We start from the raw sequence: 26,480 nt of genomic DNA on the forward strand, positions 1-26,480 counted from the left end.
TTGGTTTCTTGCTAAGTTGTGAGTTCTTTCTATATTCTAAATACAAGTCCTGGTCAGATACAAATTTGCAACATCTTCTCCTGTTTGTGCTTGCCTTTTTATTTTCTTAAGGATGTCATTCAAAGAGCCAAAGTTTTTCATTTTGATTAAGCCCAACTTACTTTTATGGTCAGTGCTTTATGTAACCTAAGAAATCTCTGCCTCGGTCAGGAAGCTTCTCTCTTGTGTTTTCCAGACACGTGGTGGTCTGAGCTTTTACATTTAGGTCTGTTCTCTCTTTCAAGTTAACTTTTGTGTATGGCAGGAGATCAAGGTTCAGTATTTTTTCCATATGGCTATTTAGTTGTTCCCACATCAGTTTTGAAAATATAACCCTTTCTTTCCCCCAATGAATTATTGTGGCCCTTCTGTTGAATACTGGTTGGCTATATGTGTGAGTCTATTTCTGGGCAGTGGACTCTGCTCCATTTGACTGACGTCCGTCTTTCCACCAATGCCACACTGTGTCGATACATCTCGAGATCAGGCAGAATGAGTCTTCCGACTTGGTTCCTTAGTTTTAGTTTCACATACATTGTAGAATCAGCTTATCAGTTTCTGCCAAAAAGCCTGTGGGGGTTTTGACTGGGATCGTGGAGACTCTGGAGATCGGTTTGGGAAGAACAGACTCTTAATACTGAGTCTTCTGAAGCCATGAATGTGGTCTCTGTCTCCATTTAGGCTCTCTTAGCAATGTTCTACAGCTCTCAGTACACAGGTCATGCACATATTTTAAAAACCTTATCCCTAAGCATTTCATACTTTTATGCCATTGTCAATATAGTGAAATTTCATCTGTAACTATTTCTACCATATAGGAACGCAGCTGGTTTTTATACACTGCCCTTGTATCCTGTGACCTCGGTAAACTCCCTGCATAGTTCAGCTTTTCTATTGATTCTTTTATATTTACTCATGTACATGATCATGTCACCTATAAAATAAAGGCAATTTTTCTTCTTCCTTTCTGATTATGAATTCAATTTATTGAATAAATATATGGTCATTTGTTATGTCAGTCTTGGTAATTTGTATCTTCTAAGAAATTGGCACGTGCACACTGTCGATCTGTTGGCATGAAGTTATTCATAATATTCTCTTACCCTTTTTAGCATCCATAGGATCTGTAGTGATGTCTTCTTTATACCTGGTATCAGTCATGTGTCTTCTCTTACTTGCTCAGTATAGCCAAAAGTTTATAAATATTATTGAACTTTTCAAAGAACCAACTTTTGGCTTCACTGACTTTCTCTCTCTCTTTTTTTTTTTTTCCCATTCATTTTCTATTTCAATGATTTCTGCTTTATTTTTATTTAGTTCTACTGACTTTGGGCTTAAGCTCGTTTTTCTCTTTCTAGCTTCTTAAGGTCACTGGTTTGAAAACTTTCTTATCTAATACAAACGTGTAACCTTCAAAGCCACAAGTTTTTAAACACTACTCAAACTACATCTCACAAATTCTGATATACTGTGTTCCCTTATAATTTTCTTTGAAATATTTTGCTTCATTTCTTCTTTGATCCAGGCCTTATTCAGATGTACTGTTTAATTTCCAAGTAACTAAGAAGTTTCAAGATTTTGTTGTTGTTGATATCCTATTAAATTCCACCAGGGTCAGAGTATATTCTCTGCATTTCAATTCTTTTCCACTTGAGACCTATTTTCTAATGCTCAGCATGTGGTCCATCTTGATGAACATTCCACATTCAATGGGCAAGAATGTACCTTCTGCGGTGGGCATCAATTACGTCAAGCCGGGAGAGTGCTGTCCACTCCTCCGTCCCTCCTGCTGCTGTGTTTCTGGCTCTGCTGTCACCAAGGGAGGGGGAGGTCTGCTCTGTGGGTCCGCCTCTCTCTCCATCAGTTTTCTCAGGTTTTGCTTTACGTCTTTTGAAGCAAGAAAGGTATGGACGCATTCACGATTTTCTTAATGTCTTCTAGATCAATCGATTCTTTTATTATTACAAAATTATTCTTTATCTCTGGTAGTATTTTTTTGACGTCTACTTTGCCTTACAATAATCACTTGACCGTGACTAAATCTGCCTCAAAACTCCATATTCCCCTTCTCTGGCCTGAGACCACCTGTGCAGTACCAACCCTTCCGCCTCGTACAGGACTAGGGGATCAGAGAACTAGTCACTCCCACCTCCTGTCTCAAAGCAAGGTGCTCACTAGAGACTTTACGTGCCCCTGCCCTGGAACACGCTCCCAACACTCACCATGGGGCAACAGAGGGCTTAACTCGAGGTTAAAACTGCCTATGTCAAGGACGCTTCCTAAAGTTAGAAGAAAATGACAGCCTGGCTTGTCAAACTTGCCTGCAGCGACCAGGACGGCTCATTGAGTCAGCACCGGCCGCCCGCACGACGTGGGGTGCTGCAGGCCGGAGAACGGAGCCGTGACAGCTGAGGAAAACACAGAGGCAGACCCCATCGTGTTCCTTCACTCGCTGTCCCCTGTGTCCGAAGGGACTGAGGGCAAGGGCTGGACCTCCAGGGTCCGATTTCTACATCCCCCGGGCGAACCACAGGACCACACAGCATTCTCTGGAGCAGGGAAGGCCTGGCCTGCTGGTCACCTGCCTTTGCAGATGCGGAGCCAGTGAGAGTGGGTTAAATTATGCAGCCTTTAAGCCTCAGCTTCCTGGGCTGAGCCTGCTGTCCCGGTGCCGGGTCGCCTCATTCACAACTTGCGGGGGCACAGGGAGCCCTCTGCAAAGAGCGGTCATTTACCACCAAGCATTCACAGACAGACATCGTTAACAATTTTCTTTCTGAGAATAGAAGAGAAAACCACCCCCAAAACATACCATGTACCCAAATTCAATGGAAGAAATCTTGGCCTGTACGATGGACCAGAGTCCCCAGAAGAAATGGGACGCAAGGGCAAACCTGTAATTACAAGAGCAGGAGACGCACGTGAGATGGGCGGCACCAGCCACGGGCCCGATGACGGGATTTCCTGCAGGTGGGCGTTTTACCTCCTCTGGATGCAAACTGGGTCTGCCCCGGCCAGCTCGGTGGGATTACACGCCACAGGGAGCGAGCAGCTGGGAGCACGGCTGCCGGCTCCGCCCACCTCTGGCTGGGGGCGGGTGGACTTGCCGAGTGGGACGGCGACAGTCACACGGTCGCGGGACTCAACGGGGGCCCTGGGGGCCACGCAGGCAGGCACGGGCTACGCTGGGAAAGAAACGCTCTCTGCTACACGTGTGAGCCCACGGCACCAGCAACCCTCAGGGCGCATCGTGCGGCAAGAGGGGGAAAATGCAGGCCTCTGCATAACTCACCACCCTTCCTGGAGCTGGATGCCGCCCCACCCTCACCCCTGCCCTCGCAGCACAGCGGTGAAACAGAGGAGGGTGTGACAGTCCCCGTCTCTACGCCGCACCATGGCCTCGGTCACCGTGAAGCCACGCACGTGCCCCCTCACAACAGTGCCTGTGGGCTTCGCTGAATGCTCTAGTATCCTCCTCACCCCTGCTTGTACTCCCTGACCCTCTACGTGTCCCTTGGGGCTCCCCTTCCTGTCGGGCTCTCCATTTTTCTATTTTCTATCCATTCCCGAACCAGAGAGGGAAGCTCCGTGCTGCAGGGGGAGCCCCAGGGACGGCAGGGCTGGCCACACGCTCGGCAACAGGGGTGTGGACACTTCTGAAGACCAGGATCTGGAAGACATGATCTGTGCTAAGTGGGCTGGACAGAACAAGGTGGGTCAGAGGTACGGAGACATTTTTAGCAAGAATCTCCTGTTGTAACAGACCCCAAAGGATGGGAGTAACTCAAGCCTCCAGACTTGGGAGATGAGTGTATAGGATACACAGGGGTCTGAACCTTTACAAAATCCAGAAGTTTCTCAGCCCTGCTTTGAGAGCTGCTGAAACAAAGTTGAACAAGCAAGACTCAGAACCAATGCTCACAATCTGTCATTATTTTTTAGAAGAAACACATTAATGGATGGTGCCCACCATTTCACGAGCATCGGGCGACAAGAGGGTGCAGGCCCCGGATGGCACGGCCTTGTTCCGCCGAGTCTTACACGTGGATTACAGTTTGGGGCACCATCCAAGCCTCCTGACCTTGTGCACTGACCCTGCTCCCCGCCCCTGCCGTGAGCTGCAATCTGGAGAGGCGTCAAATGTTCCCCTTTGGACAAAGGACAAGTCCTAGAGACGTGTGTTTGTAGAGAAGCTCCTAAAACACTCGGGATTGCGAGCAGTCACCCCAATTATATTCTGGAGCAGGACAGCTATCTTTGTCAATCAATGAAAGGAAACAATTACCTATTGACTTCAAGCAACATCTCTTCTTCTATAATGCACTTTTCTTCATTACTGAGGTTTTCAAATTCATTTTGGAATGCGGCCAAGTAATTGGAAATAAAGTGGAGCTTTAAAAAAAGGAATTACATCAGAGTCAGTGATGGTTAGACAGATGGTGTCGACAGCTGTCAGGAAGCACTACACGTCCAGTGGACACCCCGCATCGCCAGAGACGCCTGGAGAAGGCCCAGCCGAGCCCGAGCAGCTCTGTGCCAGGCGTGGGGAGTGTGGAAGCTCGCTGATCCGGCAGGGAGCTCCAGCTTGCTGTCGATGCTGTCTTGTTGGCAAGCCTAGTACGGGAAATTATGATGACTTCCAGCGAAAACAGGTAGAATCTAATCCACACTCATGTTTCCCATGGTCTGGGTGCAAAGCCTACATCATGCGTCTCCCCAGACTGGCTGGCATTCTGTGCGGGGTCACCGCAGGAAGCCCAGGCACAGGCGCCAGGGAGCCCAAAGGTGTTGGCAGGTGCCCCCCCCCCCCCGCCACCCGAGGGTGAGAGTTGACCAGACCGTGCAGAAGGGCCTTCCCCCTGCGGTGCCATGATTATCTACACATTTACGTCCGTCCGTTGGCCACGTCTAATTTTGGTTGGGAGAAGAGGGTCTACCAGGCCCCACACATAGTCCACACCCGCATTAGGATTTGGGAGATCCCATGTCCTTCAGTATTTCATCTTACACAGAACACAGCAAACTACCGCTGGCTTTCTCTGATAAATAAGGAAACGGCATCAGTTACGTGACCCAGAAGAACGCCAGGAAGCGATTACCTACTTGGAATGCCAACACTGCTTCTCGACCAGCTCTGCCATCGCCCTTCTCCAAAACCGGCTTTCACACAGTGCACCCCCTCCCACCAGAAGGCATCCCTCCAGCCCAAGCACTGTCCTAGCAGGGGGTTCCAGAAGGAGTAAATCTGCACAGAAAAGGTGACCGCTGGCCCCTAGTAAATTCTACGCAGCAGGTGCTACTCTGAGCATTTGTTTCTGCATATTACCTCGCCCCTCACGGTAACAAAATAATTTCTGCAGATGAGGAAATGGAAGCACAGACACAGCAGGTGACAGTAAAGTCAGTAGCAGATTGGGATCCAAATGGCACAGTAGTTTCTAAAACCCATGCGTGAACCACCACACGTGATGGGTTAATTTCCAGGAGATACTAAATGCTCAAGTCGGCAGAAAATTTGAACAGACCAACACCCTGAGAGCTGGGGTCACCATTCATGGCCTTCGCTCCCAAAAAGTTCTAGGCCCACGTTTTCTTACAGGCAAAGTCTACCAAATCCTCAAAGAACGTCACGTTTAATATAAATTTGTTCCAGAAAATTAAAAAGGGACACCCGACTCATTTTATTAGACTAGTATAATCCTTATTCCACAAGCAGATACGAATAATGGTTTTGAAAATGAACGTTAAGAGCCCAATCCACATACGTACACAGATGTCAAACTCCTAAGCGAGAGACTGCTTAACTGGATCCTAGAGAGCGCTCCAAAATAACACGCTTCACTCGAGTGGCCTATTTGAGAAATTCCAAGATGGTTTCACATTTTAAAACATCTCGTTAACGGCCCGAAGTGACACAAGCGTGAGATTACCTCAGCGGTGCAGAGGGGGTATCGAGAAAAGGCCAGTAACTGTTCGCATTGCTGTGCGGTGCTGGCGGTCACACGGCTCTTCTGTGCGTTCACAGGAAACCCGCCTTCTTCCTGCAAAGCCCCTCTTCCCGGCTTGAGGGTTCTCACCTCTAGGGCCGCCCAGTTTTTACAAAGGTCTGCTTTCTTTTCAGTGAGGCAAAAGCTCAGATACCTGAAGACTGCCGTTTCCTCTTCCTCAGGCTAAAGGGCCTGCTCTTCCCCTCCCTTCCTTCTGACCTTGAGGGCCAGAACCAGCCTGGCCAACTGGCACTCAAGTCCATCACAGTCGGCCCCACGACGTGGCGAGAAGAGGGCAACGCCGCTTCCGTCCCACGGCAGGTCAACATCTGAACGGCAGCCCCGGCGTGTGGGCCACCGACTGGAGACGCCATCACCGCGCCTGGCGCAGGCGCGTGACCGAGAAACGTGTCCCGAGGGAGTCACGGCAGCAACTGGCCGCATCCCCGTCCTCGCGCCGCTCTGACCTCTCTGAAATGCCGCTCACTGGCGGGGGTGCCGCGGGAAGAGCGGTTCTGTGGCAGGGGGGTCGCGAAGCGGGAAGAGACGCCGTCCTGCACAGGCTCAGGGAAGCGGGCTCGGCCCTCCCTCTCCACAACCTGGCCTGCTTCCACCCCGCTGCCCACTCGTCCCCAGCCGCTCCAGCAGCGGGCTGAGGAATGGAGGAGGGGCTCCCAGGGGCGAAATTCCCACAGGGTGATTCGTCACGCGGCCCCGCGACCCCCACACTCGGGACAGGACAGGGAACTGGTTCACACCACAGCGGCTCCTAAGTCATGCCGCCCAAAAGATTACTTCTGTCTGCAGGGAGTGAAACACACACAGGAAACACCGTGATCCCCAAAAAGAAGGCCAGAGAGCAGAACAGAGGCTGGGCTTTTTGGAAAAAACCAGAAGGAGCTACAAAAGAGACCACCCTCTAACCGAACACAGGTTATCGCCGGCACGGGGATTAAAATGTCAAGTTTGTGTCTTGACACACAATAACATTTTAGAGCAAAACGGTCTGCTGAACCATTCTGACCCTTTCACAAGGGTCTTGTGAAAATTGAACAAGTAATCAATTCTAACTGCATAAAACTGACTCATGTAATTTACCCCCTATCAAGCCTCCACCCAGTAGTCTCCTACCTGCTGTTTCTTGGTGGGGTACTTCAGGATGTTGGCTCTGAAGAAAGGGTACTTTTCATAGTTATAGTCATACATCCACTCACAGAAATGATTCCCAATGTCAAATCCCCTGAAAGAGAGGTAAGAGACGCTGCGAACAGGGCACCCTGCCACGGCACAGGGCTCCCTGGCCAGAGAAGGACAAAGGCCGAGTCGTGAGCACCCCTCCCAGCAACAAACTGTCCTTCCCGAGGTTCCCCGGGGATGACAGCGCCAGTGACAGGGAGAGCCAACGGGGCAGCTACCAGAGCCACAGCCGACCGGAGCCAGGAAAGTGCCCATGACTCAAGAGCCATTGTTCAAGGGGCGCCTGGGTGGCTCAGTCGATTGAGCATCGGACTCTAGATTCCGGCTCAGCTCATGATCTCACGGTTTGTGGGAGGGAGGCCCGCACTGGGTTCTGTGCTGCCAGTGTGGAGCCTCTTGGGATCCTCTCTCTCTCTCAATCTCAATCTCTCTCTCTCTCTCTCTGCCCCTCCCCCACTTGCACGTGCGTGTGCACTCACTGTCTCAAAAAAACAAAAAAAAACTTAAAAAAGAACAAAAGCAATGGTTTGAGAGCCTCCTGCACTCAGGGCTCTGACCTCTGACACCAACAAAATACCAAGTTGCGCATCGTGACTCCTCACACCATCGCCCCCCACGAACCATGGAGAACAGGCCTCGCTGCCTCACGCACCACTGCAGGCCGCGGGGACAAACGCACCAGCTTCCGCTGTATTTTGTTGGCACTGCTGCCTATTTTCTGCTCTAATTGTTTCCTACGTGTATCATTAACCTAACAGAACGATACGGAAATAAACACATTTTACTGTAACGTGTTACCTGTAATTATAACTGCTGTATTCGAAGTCGATGAGCATCAGTTTCTGCTTTTCAGAATTCTCTCTGCCTTCCAGCATTAAGATGTTACCTGCAAAAAAGGTTTCGACGACGTGCCATTTACTGTGGGCTTCACAGTCGAAGGCACGAGCCCCCGACCGGCAGGGCCAAGAGCGGTTCTGATCCTCTCCGGGAATCCGAACCACACGAGTGAACGCAGGCCACAGAGTCCCAGGAGCAGCACTGTCACCCCGCCCCCCGCCCCAAAACAGAAGGCCCGGGCCGTGCGGACACAAGAGCCCCTGTTCACAGCAGCCCAAGAGTGACACGGCCCCGGGCTGACCCCCGAACAAGAATGGCCCGCCATTCGCTTGCTGGGGCGGTACTCCCCAGTCGTTTCACACAGGGGTGCAGAAGACGACGCTGGACTGGCATGCCAGAGTTCTGGCTGACCCAACATGCCCAGCAGCGCTGAGGCGGGGTGGCAGACGGGCCGGCCGCGGCCCACCAGCTAGGGAGCTGCGTCCCGGTGTCCCCCCCGACGAGGATGTCACCGGTGAGGGCAGCTACCGTGCGGATGGCTCCGGGGACCATACTCAGCCCCACTGCTTCGCCTCACCCACTTCTCCTCCTGAGGAGGAGGCCACAGGTGGCGTTCCTTCCGCCACAGGTCCCGTGAGGCCGAATTCCGGGCCACAGGTGAACTGACTGCCAGACGGGCTCTTCAGACACACGTTCCAAGATCCCCACACTCTACACGGCGTTCAGCGTGACTACGGGGCTGGGGGGTGGCACCGGCGAGCCAGGCTTTGCTAGGTTTTCGGCCCCTCTCTCTCCAGGGTTTCTGCAGGAGGTGCACTTTCTAGGCTTCTCGGCATCCATCTTCTGTTTCCGGTGGCCAGCAAAAGGAGACTTGGAAGCAGATGCCCAAAGCGGCAGAAAGAGGGAGACAGACGCCCCCAGCTTCTCTGGCCCTTGTACACATGGCCACCGCCGGCAGCCGGCCTCCCTCACGCCCCCGGTGACGTCTGTGCCGCTACCGCCTGCTGCCACGCAAACCTGTGGCTGACGTGTCTACACTGTGCGAGACGTGGCCAGCAATGATCAACTCTTCAATAAAACGTATTTTGGCTCAAACTGATGTCTTATCGATGACTGACCCTCAACACGGACTACTGTTAAAATTAAAAACAAACCGCTGAGCCTGGCAAACGGCCCGAGGGTGGGCATGAGCCAGCAGAGACGGAGAGGACAAGGACAGCACGGCGGAGCCTGCCGGGTGCCAGAGCACCGTGGCAGCACCCGTGGGACCTGCCCAGCTAGACCGGGCCTCCATTTGAAGTCACGGTGGGCAAAGGTGGCTCACAGTAAGGGGTATCCGGTGTCGTAATTTCCCGAAGGCAGAGACACTCAAGGCCATGCAGAGTGAACTGATCTTGAGAGTAGGTGACCTCGATTAGCCACGAGGCGCTGCAGGTGGAGGGGACGAGGCCCCCAGGACCGATCCCGGCCACGGTCATCTCCTACTGTGCCCTCAGATTACCGAAGTCCTGTGTCCACCAGAGTAAACACTAAACGAGTAAGTGACTTTGGAAGTTTCCGTCCTTTATCCTCCCAGGTTAGCGAACATTCTCATTTTTCCTTCTGTGAATATATTTCTTGCAAAAATGGGAGGATACCCCTGTGTTTTTCCAAAAGTTGCTTTTTTTCTCTTAACACATCCTGGAGATTTTTCTGTATAAAAACTCGACCTCATTCTTTTCAACAGTTATACAGCACTCCATTGTGCGGCCCTGCCATTATTCACACAGCCATTCCCCTCTCCGCGGCCCTGGCACTCATCACACAGTGGACACACACACACACACACACACACACACACACACACACTCAGCCTTCCAAGCAGACACACAAAGCCAGCTCCACAAAACAGGCAGCAATCCTTACCTTCCTGACAGTCGTTATGACAAAACACAACTGGAGAAGGGGTGGATTCCAGCAGCGACCTGGGAAAGGAAGGTTTTGTCGTCACTCGTCACACTGCAGGCCAGAGACAGAGCGCCACCACCTCTGTGCCCGGCGCTGCACAGGCGCTCCGCGGCGCCACACGGCCTCCGTGCAGTGCTTTTCTCGTGGCCTCCGGGAGCGCCACCATCACGCGACGACAGCTCCGCAGCAGCTCGACCCAGAGACCCTCGTGAGTCCCCGGGGTGCCCAGCTCTTCCCGTGTGGGCCCCCTCCTGGAGGACCCTCCTCACGTGGCTGCGGGTCCTGGCCCGCAGCGCCGCCCCCCCCAGTATGACCCTCCTCATCAGTCTGCCTCTGGTCTCCGTCACACCTCTTACCACGACTTGACATTACGGGACGTGTTTGCTGGTCTCCGTCTCTCCTACTAAAACACAAGCGCCTTGAAGAAGGGCCCGGTCACCGCTTGCTGGGCACCACGTGCAAATGTGACTGAGGAAGGCCGGGACCGCTCGCACTCGGGGCGAATGCCGGAGGCCCGCACCGCTGCACCCCAAAGGCCGGGCGGTAGCCCCCGCTCGGAGGCCAGCGCCGAGCTTCCTACTCCATTTCCCCCCAGAGCTTGCGGCGCACGGTTCCCCTCCTCTGCGGACACCCCCAGCCTGCCGCCCCCACGACCTCCGTTCCAGAAGAAAACCCGCGCCGTCGCCACGGACCACGCCTCACCTCAGGTTCTCCAGTTCCAAAGGCAGGTTGTGGCGGAGGAGTCTGTGGAGCTGCTTCACTCTGGGCTCCCCGGCAAACTTGACCCTCAGGACTTGATTCAGATACCTTACAGGAAAGGGGAGAACGGAAACCACCGCTCAGTCCCCCGCGGCCTCCTCCTGGAGCTCCCGTGAAGTGCAGCCACGGGATGCCAGCGGGGAGCCCCGGGCTCTCTAGAAAACTCACTTCCTGCCCACCCACCCGTCCGGCAGACCAGAGGAAGGACTCCGACCACCGTGGCAAACAAGTACTCACGCTGGCACCTCTGGTGGCCGCTAACACAAAACTGAGTCAGAGCCAAGCGGTTTGGCCACTTACTTTTCCATTGTTCCAAAAAGCCATTTTGGTTCCTTATTGAATGGCATTTTCATACCATGAAATGTGGCCATTTTCTCAGCTATTTCTGCAGAAATATCTGGCAAACTTAATTCTTCTGTGTCTAATCGCCGGCTCTGGAATAAAAAAGGGAGTCAGGAAACAGCATTTGTTCAGGGAACCTGGAGGTGTGTGATCACACAAGCCTGAGGACTAGGAGTCCGTTCTGTAGGGCATCTAAGTCTCCTCCGGCGCACCGAAGTCCCGTAGGAACGGGCACCGTGCCCCGCGGACAGTGCCCCAGCAATCGCCATGGCGTTTGTCAGCAAGGGGGAGGGGCCTGCTCCACAGCTCAGTATCATTTTAATGAACCCTTTTAATTGTGAGAAGGTCCTCCCCGCATACAAGCGTTTAGGCGGACTCTGTGTTCCCTGCCCTCTGCCTGACGCCAGAGCGTGCCCTCTTCCCTGGCAAAAGCTCCAGGTTTCCAGCGGTCTGTCACATGAGCCCGTGTCTAACTCCTTCAGCAGCTCGGACACCCGCCCGGACACATCTCAGGCAAGAGGTGGTCCCAATCGGGAGCACTGCCAGGAATTCAGCATGAGCCACGGCCCCTCGCCCACGGTGGCGTCCACAGCCCCCGCCTGGCACAGAGCAGGCTCTCAGAGTACAAAGCTGAGCGAAGAAACAGAGGTGCCCAGCTCCCACCACTGCGGCTCCCGTCACTGCCACCCCCAGAGCTCCCAGTTCCCACTACTGCGGCCCGAGGCCACGCCTGCTCCGGAGGCACGTCCCAGCTCCTCACGAGGAAAGCACAATCCACTGAGACCTGTTCGTCCTTCCCACACGCACTGCTCCCCTCCAGAAGCCCAAAGAGGCATTCCTCCGAGAATCCAGAGCGGCACAGCACAGGGGTGAACAGGGGGAGTCTCCAAGCTAGAGAAAAAAACCCCAGCTCGAACCCTGGCTTTAATCCTCATGTCAAAGGCATAGGGCCAAAGGCACGCTGCTCAGACCTCTGCGTCTGACTTTCTGGTTTCCACAAAATGAGAAGAAGCACATCAAGTCCCTGGCGGGGCTGCTCTGAACGAGGGTGGGCGCTGCAGGCAAGGGCCCTGGGCCAGCAGCCCGCCGGGCAGGTCTTGACCAATGGTGGGAGCCCGGCGACGAGAGCTCAGGGCTCCCCGGAAGCAGCAGGCCCAACCTCGCCCTCCTCCTGCACCTGGGGCCCTGCGGCTCCTTGAGCGGTGGCACCAAGGCGAGGGCAGGGCGTTCACTCGGCTTTCCCTCGGCTCCGTTACAAAACGCCACTGATGTGTTTGGCACCGTGGAAAGTGTAAGGCTAACCGCGCTCAAAAATGAGCCCCTTGCAGGGTTCTAAGCTCCTTCGGAAAGAGCAGCAGGAGACCAGCGTTCGCAGAGGTCACTTCCTGCGTCCTCTGGAACGTGGCTACGGGGACCGGATGGGGTGGGGCGCATGCGGCAGTCCCGAGGAAACTTGCAAGTAAGACATGCCATCAGGCCGAGCCAAACGCAATCACCGTCTCTGGGGTCAAAAGCGGTTGGATCTCGGTAGTTTCAAGTGGTTCGACCTAGTATTTTAACAGAATTTTTAAAAATCTTCACGACATAGCAAACGTTATATATAAAGACACTGGAATTACAGAACTCAAACCGCATGCACCCACGGACACTCCGACGCCCGCATCCTGGTCCGGGACAGGACGCCCCGCTATTCTGAGCTGTGGTCCCTGCTCCTTTCCCTTCCCTACAAGGAGTTTCACCACATGCGTCTACTTCACACAGCTTCCGGTGTGCTTCCAGGGCTTTACTAAAATGACCTGTACTATTTGTAGCCCTCACCACCTGGTCTTGTCGCTCAGTGTCACCTTCTTAAGGTGCCTCCGTGTCGCCACTCGTAACCACAGGAAGTGCTTTAGATTTTTAACTCTTTCAAGTGCTTTATTATTATCTCATGTGATGCTCATGCAGCCAGATGTTACTGTCCTTACTGGGACAGTTATAAATAAAACAACCGCCAGGTGGCAAGCCAGGTGGCAGGCTAGAGACCGAGGCCTGTCGGCTGGCGGCCGCTCGCGAGGCGCCACCGCATGACCTGGAAGAGGGTTCCCCTCCTGGGAGACAGGTCACAAGGAGGCTCCTATCCCTGGCTGTGGGGAATTAGACCATCAGCAGCCCTTCCTCCAGCCTCTCGCCGAACTCGGGTTGAGTCCGGCGAGCAGGGCCTCCCTTCGGCCAGGCCAACTGTACAGGTGGCCACGTGAGGCCGGGCAGGAAAAGGCAGCCATTCGTGACCCTGTCTCCGAGGGGCCCCACAGGTGAAGAAGAGGAACCCTTCACCACATCTGTGAGCTTGGCTGTGAGTGGGAAGGCAGGCCGGCCAGGCTCAGCGGCTCCACCTAAACGGCCCGGAGCCGCCCCACGCTCCCTCTAACGCGAGCTCTCGAGGCCCGAAGCCCTTCGTGGGTTTACTCACACGTAACTCTAAGCAAGACACGCTGGTCTGGATGTTAGAGCAACATCAGAAATGCCTCAGGACAGCAAGAAAGGGCAAACACTCCCAACTCTGGGAGACGGGATTTGAGCCAGACTCTGAAACACCAGAGTCACTTGACGGCCTGTGGGAGCTGGGGAGACTCAGACAGAGGGAGTGAAATGGGAGACGAGGCAAAGAGCAGTGGTGGCCCCACGGGGCGAACACCCGGGTGTGGCACGCGGCGGCCAGGGCCACGGGGACCCGCAGTGACTTCTAAAGGAGGCCCAGACGTCCACGGGAACAAGGTGAAGGGGGAAAATGCCGGGGTAAGCAGCTTTAGGGGTCAGTGGAATGTAGGCTTCATACAGATTTTTCATTCGGATGAACATCTTTGCAGAAAGACAGAGGTGCTAATGTCAACGCAACAGAAATTTGTTTTTTCTTTATTTCTGATGCAATGGAATAGCGTGTCACGTTTGCTACGTCTGAGCGCGACGTCTCGGGCTCTTGCAGCCACAAGGGCAAGAATCCATGTTTTGTCTGTGGCACGTGCCGGCCGACGGGCGCAGAATACATCTTACCGGGATAAACTGTTCCAGGCGGCCTTGGGGGAAGATGCCGTAGAGCTTGGGTCCCAGCGACCTCTCTGCGAGAATGGCAAACATAACGCTCTCCAGAACCATGGCCTCGGCCCCCTAGAACAGACAGCAACACAGCACACGTTTCCTGAGGGCTGAGGGTGCGCAGGCACGAGCGCTTCCGCGGGAGCGGCGGCATCAGCCCCAGCGACTCTACGACTGGGCGTCGTGACCGCCACCCCCATCTTGAACGCGAAGACACAGAGATCAACATCTTGTAACGTGCAGGGTCCGTGCTTGCAGGGGTCACGCTACATCAGTAAGATTTAAAATTCCAGTTTAACTGGGTCGCTGATTCCAAAAACGGAGCATCTGTTGGTATTTTACTGCTCGTATCTACCTTAAAACTTCTATGAACTCCACCCATGGCATCTTCTCAAAGGCCGCCACAATGCCGTCCACTCTGGAGAGGGGGGTGCCGGCCTGCTTTTTAGCCGCGAGCGCGGAGCAGGAGCGCGGGGGCCTTCTGCCACCGAACCCATCCTGAAGGACAACTGACAGACCTGGGCCTGTTTTTCGGTCCAAAGAGCGCCCTGGCGCGGCACATCCCCGGCCTCCATGCCCTGCTCTTATCCCTAGTCTTTGCTGCCGGTTTAACTTTGTCTCTTGCCAAAATCCCTGAGGCTCCTAAGCGGTCTCTAGTCCCAGTGACTCAGGTGGATCTACAACCATCCTGCCTACAAAAATCATCTTTTGGCCTCAGTTCAAATTCACTCCTCGGTCCTTTGCCATTAAACAGCAAATTAACCTCTAAGTCACTGTGTCTGAGGAGGGGCCAGCGGGCGTGGGGAGCTTTCAGAGGATTCTTATTCACCCCTTGGTAAGACACGTGCCGTGGGGAGTGCGATCCCGCACAAACACGGAGCAAAGCGAAGCAGCTCTGTACGCTCATGTTACAAACACGCGCAACGGGACCAACTCAGGCAATGACAGGGCACAGACATCACAGAGAAAACAGAGAAGCTGTTTTTCCAAAGGACACGGAACCACGCTGGAGTAAACAGCCATTTGATCACCTTCACATTTTGGGGAGCAAACGGCTTTGCTGGTGATCCCCCATAATTCCAGTTTAGCCACCGTCTCGCGTGTGTCATTTATTTCCACAATTGTGGGCTGACCACCTCGTGAGACCCGATCTTTACTCACTTGCAGTTTTGAACCTACGGCTGCCGTGAACGATACCGCGTCCTCCCCAAATCCACACGCCGAAGCCCTGGCCCCCAGCGTGATGGTGTGTGAGGACGGGCCTCTGGGAGGGGGACGGGCACAGATGAGGTCACGAGTGCGGGGCGCCCACGCGATCAGCGTCCTTATACGAAGAGACACCAGAGAGCCCGCTGTGCCTCCCTCTGTCTCTCCATCCCTCTGCCATGTGAGGACTCGGAGAAGACCGCACCCGCAGGCCAGGAAGAGGGCTCCGCCAGACCCCAACCGTGCCGGCACCCTGATCTCAGGTGTCCGGCCCGCAGCGCCGAGAAATAAACGTGTGCTGTCCGCACCCCCACAGAGCCTGTTACGGCAACTTGGGCAGACGCAGACAATGACCACACACGGCACTGCCCTGTCAGGTTAACGGCGTGGAGAACAGGGTCGAGGGTCAGACAGGTTTTATTTCTGAACCCCTCGAAGGAGGTGGAGTCCCTGCCGGCCCGACGACCCGCACCAGAGACACTCCGCAGGAGAGTGTGCGCAGATCTGCAAGGCGCCTCTCAGACTCTCACCTGGATGTCGGTGTGGAGTGAAATGCCAAGGCGCATGCAGGCCGGGCACCGCGGGACGGGGGGTGGGGGTGTGGAGGTGGACAGGCTGTCCGTGGTGGCTCTGTGCGGCCCTCAGCACACCCTCCCCTCTGCACACCCTCCCTTCTCACGATTTCAAAGAGTTGCATCAGGATTTCTTCTATCTAGGTATCCAGATTTTGTCGGAATCAAAATTTGTTTTCTGGCTTCCCTCTGTGTGGAGAGACTAAGCCTAAGGGCCTTAGGGTTGGCGCCGTATAAAACATCCGAGTGCCCAATCCTGAACAGGCCTTCGCGTTTGAAGTTACAAACTTTATATAGAGTTAAGACCCACCGCGTTACCTCAGTAGCCTTAGCATTTTGCGCATCGTGTCCACTCAGTACAAAGGCTACTGGGGACTGACTTCACAGGCCGTGCTGTCGCTGAACACACACACTGTCCAGAATCCTCTAGAGTGGAGTCAACCCATCGCCAGGATGGAGAGAAGATGGAAAGAGACTTAAGAACTTTGCAGTTCTCTCTGGCATTGCTCCAAACACTATAAACAAGAAATCTCTTTGTTCATATGTAGTATCGCAGTTCAATATTTATTCCCGGTAGGGAGGAAGGGGAGCTGGCGCGTGGAGGGAAAAGTCTGGAGGAAGAAATGAAGGAAAACAATCACAAGCAAGAAACATGGTTAAAATAGGTTAAGAAGGATAGCAGGTGGCACGCCTGGGTGGCTCAGTCGGTTAAGCGACCGACTCTTGATCTCAGGGTCATGAGTCTTGAGCCCCACATTGGGCTCATGCAGGACACGGAGCCTACTCAAAAAAAGAAAAAAAAAGGGGAGCGGGCCATCTCAGAATGAGTGCATCGACTTGTGCCAGCCTTTTGGGAACCGCCAGGTCTCCAAACACCTCCCTGCTTGCTACTTAAGTGAGTAAAGAACCGGATGGGACCAGAGCGACCCAGTTCACGGCCCCAGCACTGGCCCAGGCGCCGCCACTGGCCATCCAGACACTGGCTCTAATTTCTTAGGACAGAAGGTCCTACCTCCGCTTGAAACCATTTACTTGGCCCCAGGGAAACCGGAAAAGCCCGCAGGGACCCGTATCCCGGAGAGAGAAGCAGACAACGCACAAGCCCTGCGGCAGGGGCAGGACAGAGCTGCTTCCAGGAAATGACAAGGACACCTGAGGGTGAGACGGAGGGGAGGTCCCGAGGCGAGGCTGGAGTGACTTTGGCACATTCAAGGGAGGGGAGGGGAGGGGCGGGCGCCGGGAGCCCAGCCACCAGGAAAGAGGAGGCCCAGCCGGAGAAACCTCAGCGTGTGGAGCATTTAAGGGGAGGAACCCACAAAGGGCCTGAGATTCCCGGCGACAGTGAGGAGCACACTCTGGACCCACTCAATCCTTAAAACAAACCTTATATGCTCACAACTGTGTCAGACTTTCTAGCATTTTCTAATGTATTTCCTTCTAAAAAGCAACAAGAACGCTGACATTTCATGTCTGTGACCGATTCAGACGGGGGCAGCAGGAGGAGGGGGGAGCAGGAGAGGAGGCGGAGAGGGCACAGCCGTGATGGAGAGAGTGTGGCGCTCCGTGTGTTGCTGGTGGCAAACTCAGGGGAGGAGCAAAGTGGCCACTGGATCCGAGCACGTGGAAGTCGTCGGTGACCAAAACAAGAATGGGTCCAGGGGAGTGAGGGGTACAGGGGCAGAAGTGTCTAGGCAGACTTTTCATTTTATCTATAATGATAGATAATTTTCTTTTACAAAATTAAAATTTGTGAGCCTGGGTGGCTCAGTCAGTTAAGCGTCCGACCCTAGGTTTTGGCTCAGGTGGTGATCTCATGGGTTGTGGGTCGAGCCCCACACCGGGCTCGGCGCTGGCAGCGTGGAGCCTGCTTGGGATTCTCTCTCCCTCTCTCTGCCCCTCCCCCCACTCTCTCCCTCCCTCTCTGCCCTTCCCCCGCTTGCACTGTGTCTGTCTCTCTCAAAACTAAACTTAAAAGATGTATTAAAAGAAATTAAAATCCAGGAATAGAATATCAAACTTACGAACTTCTTGAGAAGACATAACAGCGTTTCTGTGGTACTCTTGCGCAAAATGCATAACCTCGTTCCGGTCACGAGAAAAGACGAGACAAACCCAAACCTGAGGGGACGCGCTACAAAATAACTGCTCAGCGAGAGCACTGGGACTGTGAGGCGCGCGGAAGCAGATGCATGGACTAAGGGGGGAACAACCAGCAAATGCGGCACTGGCGTCCTGGCTACATCTCAGAACAGAACAACAGTGGAAAACCCTGGGAAACTCAAGTCGTCGTTCCTGTGCCACGTCGGTCTCCACGGTTGTGTCGGGTGTTAACGTCAGGGGAAGTCGGGGAAGGGTCGTGTGGGAGCTCTCTGTACTAGTTTGAAAGCACACTTCTGTTGTGTCTACAATTAGTTTGAAATAAAAAGTTAACAATAAATAAATGCATCTAGAAAAGACTGAAATCAGGGGGTGCCTGGGTGGCTCAGTCGGTTAAGCTGACTCTTGATTTCGGCTCAGGTCACGATCTCACGGTTTTGAGTTCGAGCCCCACATGGGGCTCTGTGCGGACAGTGGGGTGCCTGCTTGGGATTCTCTAACACGCTCTCTGCCCCTCCCCCACTTGTGCACATGCGGTCTCAAAATAAATTAAAAAAAAAAAAAGACTGAAATCAGCAATATGATCAAGTCAGCTACAAATTCTGCGCGGTGGCATAAAGGTGTTTACTAAATTATTCTGTGCTATTCCACGTGCTCAAAACTTTTTCAGAAAAAAAAAAAAAAGGTTGATCGGGAAGTGAGAAACAGAGAGTATATAAATACTCTCATACTCTCTCAAGAAATCCTGCTACAAGAGGGAGCAGACTCAGGCAAGGCCAGCAAGCTCCGTCCGCCACGAGGGACAGGAGCAACGCGCCCGCAGACAGGGAGAGAGGACAGCCGGAGTCTGGAGCCCAAGGGAAGGACCAGCCCATGGAAAGGGCAGGCGCAAACACAGACAGTTCACATGCTTGCAAGTGGACAGACGAGGGCCGAGAGCATAGCGGCCACCAAAGACTGGGGCTCCGTGGCCTGCCGGGGGCGGTCCTCCCCGGCCAAGCGGTTTCCCGCCAATGATGTTGCTCAGGTGTGGGCTTAGAGAAGGCCAGGTGGCTGGGCCCAAAGACCAAGCTGGACACGGAAATCTTCAGCGAATCAGGGCAGCTCTCCGATGGTTTTCAACAGAGGAGAAATGGTTTGGAAGCAGGAACGGGGAAGAAGCGAAAAGACACCCCCCCCCCACCAGTCGGCCTGGAGAAGGGGGCTGGGGAGCAGTCTCTGAGACAGTGAGCCTGTGGAGAGGCCAGTTGGCGGGGGAAACGTTCAGAAGAGAGAGGACAAGATTACAGACAGAGGCCAGCCATCCAAAGGGGCTCCGAGAAGAAAAACCACCTTCCCCATTCCCGCAGCCAAATCCCTACCTTTTCACCCAAAGAAATTACAATCAGAGCACCCGCTGTTTGCTGCTGGGCTCTGAGTGGAAATCCAGCAGGCACAGGAGGAAGAAGAGCGGCGGTGACCAACGGGTCACCCGAGGCAAGGGCATCCTGGACGGAGGAGGGGAAGGGACAAGGAGCGTGTGCACCAGCGGGCAAGGGGCAGAATGTTCCAGAGCTGTCCACTGGCTCCAGCTGCAGCCCACGTTCAACAATTCTATACTGCGCCCGCTCTACACCAGGCAGGACAGCCGTGGCGAGACCACACGGGGTGGCGAGGTGCTGCCCTGAGTCTAGAATCTCACAAGAGGGGGAGGCAGACGTGAACCGCGCGACACTGAAAACCCCGGCCTGACAAGGTGCGGAGCGGCGGCATATGGCGCTCGGGGTGCGGGCACGGAACAGACACGCACGCCCAGTCCAGAGAGCAGGAGGGCTCCCTGGGGAAGCAACCCCGAGTGAGGTCCCATTACGTGCACAAGTGGGGGTGGGAAGCGGGCACAGTGGGGAGCGCTCCAGCCGGAAGGAGCAGCATCGGCAAAGGCTCTGTGGCTGCGAGAAAAACACAGTTTAGGAGAACGTGGCTGGAGCAGGAATGCGGATGCGGGACGAAGGGGAGAAAGGAAGGCTGAGCAGGATCGGACGACAGGCACCCGCTGGGATAAAGCCCAACCCGACCTGGGGCGGAGTGAGCTCCGAAGGACGTCAGGCGAGAGGCTGACCCGACCAGAGGAGCGATTCGAGCGGGAGGGGGAGCGGAAGCGGTGCCCCCAGAGGAGATGGCGGGAGCCTGGACCCCGGAGGTGGGCGGTTCCAGAGGAGACGGGCACACAGAGCCTCGGTAGAGTTCAGAGGAAAATAGACTCGGGGTTCGGATACGGGGCGAGGGAGAGAAGGGGATATCGGAGGTGACTCCCCGCCCTCTGTCTGCAGAGAAAGGAGAAAATGAGGCTCCGCCGAGGGGACGGGGTGGGGAGGAGTCCGTGCGTTCGTCTTGGGCCTGGTGACGCCACTGAGAGGCGGCGGCGGGCGGCGCTACCCCAGGCAGGGGTCAGGGCCGGGAAGCGACCCAGGGACGAGGGGCAGCATGGGAGGAGAGCCTCGGGCAAGTCACGGGCATTCTGGCATTTGAGACGCTAGCAGGTCAGGCCCGGAAAGGGGCCGAGGAGGGGAAGAAAGCGTTCAGAAAGGGCAGGGTGCTATCGAGTGCTGCAGAGAAGGGGAGTCAGAACTGGAGGCGCACGGGGGGTCTGCGTCACGGAGGCCCCAGTGGCCCTGCTGGCCCAGCCTTTTCTACCGCCGGCACACACGAAGGTCCACAGGCGAAGGCCTCCAATGGCTGCAAACTCACTGTCAATCACTTCCTGCCCAAGGGCGTCTCTGTCAGCGGTCACCCAGAGAGCACAAGCTGCAGATCCACTAGCCGAGGGTCTCCAGGGAAGGGCGCAGCCACAATAATCCACTGCGACACGAGAAGGAAGTCACTGCCAGTGCTCTATTTCTTCAGGACCCCACCTCTTCTCGATTTCTACCTCTAGACCATTTGAGTAATTCGAACACAGTGAGGAAGCCAGTGTACTTATATACGCGTGTGTAGATGCAGGTTTTACGTCTGTGTTGTGGGTGTGTGTGTGGGGGGGTGTATACTTATACACAAACTTGCACATGTTGGGACAGTATGCTCGTAAGTTGTTTACTCCCCGGAACGTGGAGATCACTCTCAAGACTCCCCACTTCTGAGCCTCATAGAGGGGCAGGTGTGGACACAGCAGTGCTCCCGACCGCAGGCTCTTCTCTGAGTGTGAGCATTTCAGAGAGCGAGGTCATTTTAATTGGGAAGAAGCCTTTCTGACCGGATTGCCACTCTGGGAAAAGGCACCCCTGCCTGCACCAGGCAGTGCCTGCTTAGCGGAGGGGCGCGTGACCAGAGAAGGGGGCCAGAGGCACGCAGCGCGGCAGCACAAGCCTATCACGCACAACCGTCTCCCCAGACTGCCCTCTCCCAGCACCCCAAATAATGTCTAGGTTGCCACAGGGGCACCACACGTCCACTGCCTACACTCAGGAGGAACTGAAAATACCGGCAGCACGCTCGGTCTTAATCCCAGTGTGGCAAGAGCCCGTGCCCCGAGACCGACAGACCAGGGCCGTGCAGGGGCGGGAAAGAGGCACCGCGAGACCGGAGCGCCGAAGTGGGCTAACACGGGTTGGTTTACACCTCATACAGACGCAGAACGGACTTAATTACTTACTTGAAATTCATTTTCTTTCTGAGCTTGTTCGGATCCCTCTTTATTACAGGACCTCTACGAATGAGAAAAAGCAAACACTTCCGGTAAGATGGGGAACACCACACAGACACTAACTTTGCAACCACCAGAACAGTCAGGGTTTATAAAACATCACAGATCTTTAATGAATGTTTCTCAACCCACTGAAGCCACCAGCGGCAGGCTAAAATGCCCCACCAGTGCCCACGCTAATGCTGATACCCAAGGAATCGCTTCATTTCTTTCCAGGAAAAGGAATGTGCTGTCGACACCCCACAGCCTTGTACCTTTTCACAATTTCATTGTCCGAGGAAAGTCAATAGGGGGCGCTCTTCCAATCAGGCCTTCCCGAGACCGACCGTCAAGTGGTCTCCCGATTTAGGTAGGCGGTTCCTTCAAGGCAACACTATCCCGAGGAAGCCTCCTTCCTACAAGAACGGGCAGTGTATACACACCCAGGGCAAGTCGTGGTCAGCACAGAACTGGGACAGAGAAGAAAGCCCCGTGCGGGCGGGAAGCGTGGCACCGAACGTGGGCGACGAGCCTGCCAACTTGGTACGTTCACAGACTGGCCCTGCTCGCTCCGCCTGTCCCTGGCTCGATCTGAATTCTTCCTCCGCCAAAAAGAGGGTCGTGCAAATTTAATAAAGCCCCTAAGCTTAGTTCATGGATTAAGGGATCCGTGTATCACTTTCCTCAATGAAATTGCAAATTATTGGAAGCCAGGGATCTGGCAAGTAACAACTAGATCATTAACGACCTTAAATGACTCTCTGGCTACGTTCTTTCTTCAAGGCACAGATCATATGTTTTAAAAGCCCCCCCCCCCCCCAAGTGCCTAAAAGCCTTCACGGTATCTTTAATAAGGGGATGGAGAAAAGCAAGTCAGAAATTTAAGGATCGTGTCGAAATTTTATACTCAAATAGCACCTCCAGAAATGTTACTTGTTATCACTGAACTACGTCGGCTTAAGCCAGACACAGAAGGAAGCCCACAGGGAGCTTTTTAAAAATTTTAAGGTAAAAGATTCTGGAACATCCCGTGAAAAACATACCTTTCCATTCCACAGCTTTATCAAAAATACCTGTACCGAGGGTGGAAAGTGTGGACAGGGGAAAAAAAAATGCCACGTTAAGCAACACCAGCTACTCCAGCACCGTTCAAAGACTGCAGTGATTTAAAGCGGGGCTCGCATCCATCATAGACGGAAACAGTGCACAGACGTCTTAATGTGTGTTCTGCACAAACCGTACACGTGCTGGCTTATGCGATATAAAAGTAAACAAATACCCACGTTCATGAAGCTATCTGCAAAAACCTCGCACTTATACGTATTCGGTAACATCTTTAACATCCAGTTAAGTTCATTTTGTACAAAGTACGGAAAAATACAAATGGAGGACATATATCTTCATTTGCATAATCTGCGTTTCTCTGATGAAAAGATGCTGCAGGTGAAATCCCGTTACGATCAAAGCTACAAAAATGAAAACGCTACGGAAATAATTTTAGATGTTTGCCGACAGCGTGACGTATGGTATGACGGGCTCTAGGAAGGAGTAACTGGGAACCGTTAAAGCTCTCCTCCTTCCTTAATTCCAAAATACTCCCCTTACTGAACCGTTACCTCAGACTCTGACTTTAGCGTCTCCTCTCTCCCCAGTGGCCTACAAGTTCCTAATGAATAGGGACTCCGTCTTTTATTTATTGTTAGTCTTCCCCCAAAGCACCAAGCAATCGGGGCGCTCACTACACTGTCGTTGGGGTGATGGAAGGCCACACCCGCGCTGTGAAGCTCAAGGCATGGCCCCCGGGCCGGAGCTGGCGGGCACTGGGCAAGCTCGCGTCCCTGATCGGAGCAGCGCAGCGGGGAAACTGGCTACGGTGTTAATCAGGATGCTGAATGGGGCCAAGTGCCCCCCAGACGTTAATTCCCGGGCTTGTTCTCTCCAAGGAAAGTGAAGAACAAAAAAAGTACCGTAATGTGACACACTGTATATCGATACTTTGTCAAAAAGACAAATATGGAATGTGGATATCCTACTGGAATCTGTTGTAACGGGATTTGACCTGTACAGAACTCTAAATGACTACAGTTATTCCTACACTGTTATTATTCGAGCTGTATCTTCTTAGGGAGATACAGTTAATGGGTTATACAGCCAACAGAAGTCCCTTTCCCTTGTCCAATGGTGCTCTCCAAAGCGAGTCACTTCCTCCAAAGTCACAAATTGCCTTAGTTCCCACGGCCATTCCTTTTTAATACTCGTAACCTTAAGTGGAAATCAATTCTGTTAATAATTTCCCCACCCCTGCCCACTCCATTCCACCCCCAAATGAATGCATTACTTATACCATAAGAGCACCATCCTGAAGGCAAGATGGACTTCTGCCACATTCAACCCTCTGTTCTGTTTCCTCAGTACAGAATGTTCAGGTTCCCTCAATCCTGCAAACAAGAAGAGTAAGAAAAAGACCAGGAAGTCTCAAACCAATCAGATATTCACAAAAAGTGAGGGAAGAGGCCTCCTCCTGATAAGCCACAGAGAGACAGACTCACATTGCCAAAAAAGAGGTCAGAGAACTTTTTTTGGGCAGGAAAATGGGAAGTAAAATAGATCTTGGCGTCTGTGGGATTCTACTTCAGAGGCACAAATTTATTTGAAGCAGATATTAAAATATCTTGTATAAGTATTTAACACGACCCCAAATTTTCTGCCAACTTGCAAGTTAATAAAAACTCTATGAAAATATATAAAAGAAAACTACAATTTTTTACATTAGAAATTTGAACACTGGTTAATATCAAATAATTACTAAAATCTATTGATGTGAACATGATGATGGTCATTTTTTTTTAAAATCATCTTACGTAGACAGAGACCGAGACGTTCACGGAAGTAGTAACACGATGTCTGGCGTGTGCCTCATAATCACCTCACCGAAGGAGCGGGGGTGAAGACAAAGGACTGGTCAGAGGGGAGGCGGGTATTGGGCACTTGGGGTTCATTATACTCCTCTGCTCTACTCTGTATGTATCTGAAATTCCCCATAATAAAAACTCCTTTTTTTAAGTAAACAGAAATTTCAGGGCCTAAGAAGTCAGAATGCATCAAATATGTTCAAGATTGTAAAAACCATTAAACGGTACACTCTAAATGGGTGAACTGTAGAACATAAAGACATTTAAAAAAACAAAAAACAAAAGACACCCGAAGATAATTTAAAATATACCGCCACTGGCTTCCCATCTTCCTCACTCTTTTCTTCCTATTTTGGGCTTGTTTTTCAAGAGAATCTATAAAAGGATTCATTATAATCCACATATTCATTAGACTGTGATATAGGAAATAAAATTGTCTAAGGGGGTAGCAGTACTAACAGGGGTATGGTTTATATTTCGTTTTAGAGATCAAGATTTTGAAAGCGGAGTCAGATTTTTCATGGGCCAAGAACTTCTAAATAGGAAAAAAATTAACATTGATACTATAAGTTATTAGATTTTTAAATGTTTTGTTATATGCTTTGAAAAGAAAATGGAAGTCAGTAGACTTTAGAGGCTGAGATGAGAAAATATCGCTTGACTAAATTTTGTCTTAAATAATTTTAGGATTCAAAAACATTCTATTTAAAGTTACCCGAGGGGTGCCTGGGTGGCTCGGCTGGTTAAGTAAGCATCTGACTTCAGCTCGGATCATGATCTCATGGTTTGGGAGTTCAAGTCCCGCACTGAGCTCTCTGCTGTCAGGGTAGAGCCCGTCTTGGATCCCCTGTTCCCCTCTGCCCCTCCCCCAGGCGTTCCCTCTCTCTCTCAAAAATGAATAAACCCCTCTTATAAAAAATAAACTTAGGGGCAGCTGGGTGGCTCAGTCGGTTAAGCGTCCGACTTCGGCTCAGGTCATGATCTCACAGTTTGTGGGTTCAAGCCCCGCGTCGGGCTCTGTGCTGACAGCTCAGAGACCGGAGCCTGCTTCGGATTCTGTGTCTCCCTCTCTCTCTCTCTCTGCCCCTTCCCCGACTTGGTCTCTCTCTGTCTCAAAAATAAATAAACCTTAAAAAAAAATAAAGCATATGTGTTACCTTTAAAAAAATAAACTTAAAAAAATATAAAAATAGAAAACAAAGTTACCCCATACTCCACGAGGTTTATTTCTTTAGATGTGTCTAAGCGTTTGTGCAGAATCAACTCTTATCTGGCCAGTTCTTACTAACAGATTCCTCTAGTGATGAGGGAGCTAGTGTTACAACTGAACTGCTTTAAGAAAGCCCCATTTGTGCAATGAAACAAAGCATACCTCGCTTTCCCTAAAGTCTGTATATGTGTGGCTATGCATGTAAATAAATCAGTCAAAGTGTATAAAGAAAGTGGCATGGAGTGGCACCCAGCTATTTGAATGTCATCTCTAAGACTAAAACATTTGTCTTTAAAGTATCTTTAGGGGCACCTGGGTAGCTCAAGTTGGTTAGGGGTCTGACTTCGGCTCAAGGTCACGATCTCACGGTTAGTAGGTTCAAGCCCCACGTCCGGCTCCGGGCTGACATCTCAGAGCCTGTAGCCTGCTTTGGATTCTGGGTCTCCCTCTTTCTCTGCCCCTCCCGTGCACTCACTCTCTCAAAAATAAACATTAACCCCAAAAAAAGTATCTTTAAAAGCCCAGCACGGCACAAGCTAGTTGCCAGGGGACAGCCTGGGAAAAGTGCTGAATCAGCTACACGAACGACATCTCATCAACTGTATAATGAACTGGAAATGCCATTTAAGAAACCAAATCATC

The 26,480-nt window shown here is 52.6% G+C and overlaps 1 protein-coding gene across 14 annotated transcripts in view; it reads right to left on the reverse strand.

Moving 5' to 3' along the window:
* Positions 1–26,480, reverse strand: part of CHKA (choline kinase alpha) — a 61,671-nt gene that overhangs the window by 1,714 nt on the left and 33,477 nt on the right. For 2 of the 14 annotated variants that reach the window (XM_043581848.1, XM_043581862.1), the window contains exons 3-10: positions 21,687–21,740; positions 14,142–14,255; positions 11,067–11,200; positions 10,710–10,814; positions 9,966–10,024; positions 8,022–8,109; positions 7,158–7,266; positions 4,325–4,431 (exon numbers count right to left, since the gene is read on the reverse strand). In XM_043581848.1, the coding sequence (XP_043437783.1) occupies positions 4,325–4,431; positions 7,158–7,266; positions 8,022–8,109; positions 9,966–10,024; positions 10,710–10,814; positions 11,067–11,200; positions 14,142–14,255; positions 21,687–21,740 (770 nt within the window). Of the gene's footprint in view, positions 1–2,360; positions 2,499–2,610; positions 2,792–2,835; positions 2,934–4,324; positions 4,432–5,656; positions 6,542–6,581; positions 6,828–7,157; positions 7,267–8,021; positions 8,110–9,965; positions 10,025–10,709; positions 10,815–11,066; positions 11,201–14,141; positions 14,256–21,686; positions 21,741–22,759; positions 22,790–26,480 lie in introns of those variants that run through there. The other 12 variants (XM_043581863.1, XM_043581851.1, XM_043581852.1 and 9 more) reach the window with 12 other exon arrangements.

Source organism: Prionailurus bengalensis, chromosome D1 (genome assembly GCF_016509475.1).
Source record: "Prionailurus bengalensis isolate Pbe53 chromosome D1, Fcat_Pben_1.1_paternal_pri, whole genome shotgun sequence".
NCBI classification, from domain to species: Eukaryota; Metazoa; Chordata; class Mammalia; order Carnivora; family Felidae; genus Prionailurus; species Prionailurus bengalensis.